This window comes from Cyprinodon variegatus, unplaced genomic scaffold (genome assembly GCF_000732505.1).
Source record: "Cyprinodon variegatus isolate N-32 unplaced genomic scaffold, C_variegatus-1.0 Scaffold4, whole genome shotgun sequence".
In the NCBI taxonomy this organism is placed as follows: Eukaryota; Metazoa; Chordata; class Actinopteri; order Cyprinodontiformes; family Cyprinodontidae; genus Cyprinodon; species Cyprinodon variegatus.
Genome location: NW_015150457.1, coordinates 764,810 through 770,729, shown reverse-complemented (window position 1 = coordinate 770,729; position 5,920 = coordinate 764,810). Strand labels below are relative to the sequence as shown.

At 35.8% G+C, this 5,920-nt stretch overlaps 1 protein-coding gene across 1 annotated transcript; it reads left to right on the top strand.

Annotated features, from left to right (window-relative positions):
* The first annotated feature begins 1,734 nt into the window (after positions 1-1,734).
* On the top strand, positions 1,735-5,920 carry LOC107083230 (extracellular calcium-sensing receptor-like). Its single transcript, XM_015372261.1, has 8 exons — positions 1,735-1,799; positions 2,193-2,487; positions 2,571-2,860; positions 3,037-3,332; positions 4,173-4,378; positions 4,493-4,714; positions 4,817-4,940; positions 5,022-5,920. Exons 1-8 carry the CDS (start codon positions 1,750-1,752, stop codon positions 5,918-5,920), a joined length of 2,382 nt encoding a protein of 793 aa, XP_015227747.1. The 5' UTR covers positions 1,735-1,749.

Below are 5,920 nucleotides of genomic sequence, written 5' to 3'. Positions count from 1 at the left end.
AAAGTAATGCAATAGTTACTTTTACTAGTAACTAGTAACTTTTATTGTGGAGTAACTGAGTAACTTAGTTACTTTTTGGGAGAGGTAACTATAACTAATTACTTTTTCAAATTAACGTGCCCAACACTGCCAATATATCTTGTGAACTTCATGTCATTATGTACATTCTTGGCTCAGTCAATAATATACATAATGTCATTATTGACTGAGCCAATAACGTCCATAATGTCATTACTGGCTCAATAAATGAATCAATGTTTACACAAAGCTAGTTGGTTATTACTATGCTAAATGCCCATACTGTACCTGCTATTACAGATGTTCGATAAGAGACACCATCATTCAGCAAAAGATGGATGGATTGATTCCTTGTGTTTCTAGATTACCAAGGAAAATGAACTATATTTTGAATTAGGTTATTTGCTTTATCTGGAATGTACTACAAAGAAAAAAATGCCATACCATTCCAAAAAAATTATTTAGTATAGGCCCTGTCCAAATGTTCAAGTGTATATGACAACCTTCTTTGTCAAGTAGGCAGTCACATTACGATAAGGTGGCCGCAAAATCAACTACCGGTACATTTGAAATCAGGTCCTAGAGGGGAGTTTGAAGCAACCTGCATTATTTCTCCTTCATTATACAGATAACCTGCTACACATTGGCCTGTTTTCTCATGCAAACCAAAGAAGCCCTCATCACCCTTAACGCCCATGTGCCAAAACAAATAGAAGTACCAGCATACTTACAGTGGTTTTATGGTTTTCACAAGTGATGAAAATCCAGCTTTGAAGTCACCAATTATGGGTAATGATGGTGATGTCCTAACATCATTTAGGCTTCATCCAGAGGGTTTTAGGAGCAATTTATGGCTATAATTCGATACGTGAATAAATTCAGTGTAGCCCCAAAGTTATAAAGTGGGTATGTAGAAAAAGATATATTTGTATCACTTAAAGTCATTATAGAAATTAAATTATATATATATATATATATATATATATATATATAAAAGTCATTATAGAATATCTTTCAAGTGGAACCACAATTGTAAATGTCATATTTTTCAATTTATAGATGATGTGTGAGCACACATAGAAACCAGGTGTCAGTGACCAGGGGATTTTTCCCTTGGGCTTATAAACGTCTTGAATTTCTAACCCAACAGTTAACAACAATTATCTTACAGTTATACTCATAAACATACTTCAACCCAAGATCCTTCACAAACCTGGATGTTTTCATAAAAAGGGTCACAAAAAAGGAAAATGGACATGTTGGTCTTCTTTATTAAGTTAGTCTATTAAAAAAGTAAAAAAAAAAAAAAAAAAATTAAAGGAAATTAAATAGATAAACATTGTGGAAATGATTTACTGTATATGAGATTGAAGATCACATGTTAACGAGATATATATTTGGGATGAATGATTATTTGACGTATAATGAAGGAGGGTTATAAAACCAAGACAAACACCTGCATTCACAAGAAATCTTTGAAGGATGGAGATTTCTACCTTTTATATTGGCTTGACATTTGCATTCAGCTTATTGGAGCTGAAGTCAGTGGTTGGCCTAAGAGGGGCTGTGAATGGGTTGAATCAAACATTTGAGTCTGCAGGGGCTGGCCCCCTTACTAAGGATTCATCTTTGAAATGCACACTGCAGGGCGCTAATCGTTCACCGGAATTCTCTCTGGATGGAGACTTTATCATTGGAGGTGTTTTCGCAATTCATTACCAGCATTACACAATGATTTATAATTACACCACCAAGCCGGAGCCTCCAAGGTGCACAGGGAGGTTAGTGAGTCGGAGAGGTTGAAAGGAATGTTACATGTATAATGCATGCATGCTGCAAAGTTTGCTGTAATATTGGTTGAAAGGAAAATCAGATTTATTGCATAAACCTTTTTTTCACAAGAAATTATACTATATGGATGATAGCAATAGTAAATCAATTAAAACATACATTTAAGAATCAATATTATTCCTTAAATCTTCAAATGATATACAATTTGAAACTTGATAAATGGACAAGATATTTACTTATTATTTTTGTTGTGCATTTGCGTCTACTTGTGTAATGCCAAATTGTTTTTGCATTTGCTTTTCTTTTGGTTGTTATATGATCAATATCTTCAGAGTTATATTTTCATGTAAATTCCAGCTTTTACCCAATTCATTTATTTTTAGGTTCAATGCTCGGAGTCTGCGTTTCTCTCGTTCTATGGTCTTTGCCATTGATGAAATTAACAACAGCAAAGAGCTGCTGCCTGGCATCCGACTGGGATATCGGATCTATGACTCATGTGTCTCGGTACCTGTGGCAGCGCATGTTGCATTTCAGTTAACAAATGGCCTAGATCCTTTATTTTACAAAGGCAGTAACTGTTCACAGTCTGGTGTAATTATGGCTGCTGTGGGAGACTCTGCATCCACTCCATCTATCAGTATATCACGGATCATTGGATCGTTCAACATTCCTTTGGTGAGGAGTCTGAATTCATTAAAATCTGAAATTCTAAAATGTTCCCAAGCTGATGATACATGAATTTACCTTTTTCACTGCAGGTAAGCCACTTTGCCACTTGTGCCTGCCTTTCGGACAAACAGCAATTCCCAACTTTTTTTAGAACTATTCCTAGTGATCATTTCCAAGCGGATGCACTGGCTAAACTTGTGAAATACTTTGGATGGACTTGGATAGGTGTTGTCCACTCAGACTCAGATTATGGAAACAATGGCATGGCATCTTTTCTTGAGGCAGCAGTTAGAGAGGGGATCTGCGTGGAGTATATTGAATCTTTTTTTAGAACAGACCCACAGAGAAAGATCCAAAGAGTTGCAGATGTTATCCGTAGGTTTGTATGTTTGTGGTTTTAAGAATTGAAATATACTTTTGCTCATTGCTCCCTTACATGCCTTTTGTTTTATCACAAAGCAAATATGATCTATATAGTCATTGTCTTTTTGTTTCTTTTATATGTTAAAAGTGAAGCATATGTTATTTAAAGACAATACATTCCTGTGTCTTTAGATCCACAGCTGTGGTTGTTTTAGCGTTTACAGCTATCGGAGAAATGAATGTCTTGTTAAAAGAGCTTGCCCGGGACCCTCCTCCACCTCGTCAGTGGATAGCAAGCGAGGCCTGGGCAACTGACCCAAACCTGATGAGCTTCAGTTTCTGTGCAGGAACCATCGGAGTAGCTATTCAGCAATCTATAATCCCAGGTTTGAGAGAATTCCTTTTGGATCTCGCTCTGCCTGAAGTGGCTGCTTCTTCAGCACTGACTGAATTCTGGGAAGATGCATTTAACTGCAGCCTGAGTGAAAGTGAGAGCATTTCTAAAAATGGAAATCATATCAGATACAAACAGATATTTTCTCTTTTTGTTATAAAAAATAAATCTTCATTGTCAAACAGATCAGTTTAATTACATATCAAATTTGCATCTATTCTTTTAGCATATTTAACTAACTAAAACAAGATTTGTAATCATTTTTACCAGGCAGAGCCTAATGCCTATTAATATACATGTATATATTTTAGCATAATGCATAGTTTTAGTTCTGCAATTCTAGTCTTTTTAAACAGGATTGTTTGAGTTATAGTTTTAATATTTATTAAATAATTTATGTTAAATGCTTCTTTAAGTTTTTTTTTTTTATTATTATTATTAAATGCTGTTAGAGACCCTGATACATCTCAGTAATCCAGGTAGAAAAAAAAAGTTAAGTAAGTTGTGTCATCTAAATGATTCTTCTTTTTTTGAAAAATCATTCAGAAGATATTTCGTCTCTTCTCTAGGAGATCTCTTAAGTCTAGGGAGTACAATTCAGTAAATTTAGCCTCATAAACAGTACCTCCACATAGTTGTATGAGGATTAGTTTTTATTAATTTTAAAAGCCTTTTTACGTTTTACATAATTTCTTGTTATACATTGTTTATTATAGCTTGATATAAGAAATTAGCAGAGATATGTGGGTTAAATACACATATGCCGTAAATACAGAAGTCATGCACTAGATATACATTTTTTTCAAATTTATAGCAAAGTTTTTAATTGAAAAACAAAAACCTAAATGCCTTTTTCTGCAAACAATCCCTTTGGTTAGATGGTTTTCTACTTCGATAGATGAAACTATCATTCTCTCCAATTATTTTTCTTTAGGTGCTGATCCAGACAAGAGAGTGTGTAATGGAGCTGAAGATATTAAATCCCTTAAAAGCCCATACACTGAAACGTCACAGTTGCGGATCACTAACATGGTGTACAAGGCTACATATGCAATTGCACATGCGATTCACAATGCAGTGTGTAACAAAACAAATACAATGACACAATGTGAGAAACACACCATACTGGGGCCCAAACAGGTCAGTCCATAGATGGAGCAAATTCCTTACTCATTATTTCTTAATTAGCTTTTAAAGAATTATGAATTTAAAAGACAATTTTAATGTCTTTTTCTGGCTCTTTTTACTTGAAAGGTTTTGGAAGAATTAAAGAAAATAAATTTCTCTAGAAATGGATACCACGTGTCATTTGACGCTAATGGGGATCCAATAGCTTTTTATGAATTGGTAAACTGGCAAAGGGGTGAGAGCGGAGTTATTAAACTGGTAACAGTGGGATACTATGATGCATCACTGCCAAAGGGCCAAGAGTTTCGTATCAACAAGAACCTTACCTGGCTGGATGGTGGGACACAAGTAACAACCTTTAAAGACAGTAATTTTATGATTATAATTTGTGAAAATTATTTGTCAAAACTGCTTGCAAACTTTAAAATTTTGTCTCTGTCACTGTTTCAGGTACCAGAATCAGTGTGCTCTCAAAGTTGTCCTCCTGGAACTCATAAAGTGCTGCAGAAAGGAAAGCCCATCTGCTGTTATGATTGTATACCATGTCCTGAGGGGGAGATTAGTAATAAGACAGGTAAAATCAAATTTACCTCATGTATATTTATATCCATAAACATCCACATATTAAAAATGTTTTCTTGAAATGTCTGTTTAGATTCCATTGATTGTTTCCCTTGTGCCAAAGAATTCTGGCCAAATATGGAGAAAGATGAGTGTCTCCCCAAACCTGTGGAGTTTCTTTCCTTCACCGAAGGCTTGTCAATCATCCTGGCTGTATGCTCTGTTATTGGGGCCTGTATGGCCATCATTACAGCCGTGATTTTTTTAAATCATAGGACGACTCCAATTGTCAGAGCTAACAACTCTGAGCTGAGCTTCCTACTGCTCTTCTCTCTGACTCTGTGCTTCTTATGTTCATTAACTTTCATTGGAGCACCTTCTGAGTGGTCCTGCATGCTGCGGCACACAGCGTTTGGCATCACCTTTGTTCTCTGTATCTCCTGTGTTCTTGGAAAAACTATAGTTGTTTTGATGGCTTTCAAGGCTACACTTCCAGGAAATAATGCCATGAAATGGTTTGGTCCCCCACAGCAAAGAATTACAGTAGTGTTTCTTACGTTTATTCAAGTTATAATATGTACACTCTGGTTAGTTCTGAGTCCTCCTTTCCCAGTGAAAAATCTAACCACCCACAAGGAGAAGATCATCCTGGAATGTGCATTAGGCTCTGCTGTTGGTTTCTGGGCTGTGCTTGGCTACATCGGCATACTTGCTGTTTTTTGCTTTGTGTTAGCGGTTCTAGCTCGGAAACTACCTGATAATTTCAATGAAGCCAAGCTGATCACATTCAGCATGTTGATATTCTGTGCTGTCTGGATCACCTTCGTCCCAGCATATGTCAGCTCCCCTGGAAAACTTACTGTGGCAGTAGAGATATTTGCCATTCTAGCCTCTAGTTTTGGACTTATGCTGTGCATATTTGCTCCAAAGTGTTTCATCATTTTGTTTCAACCAGAGAAGAACACCAAGAAATATTTAATGAAAAAAAATTAA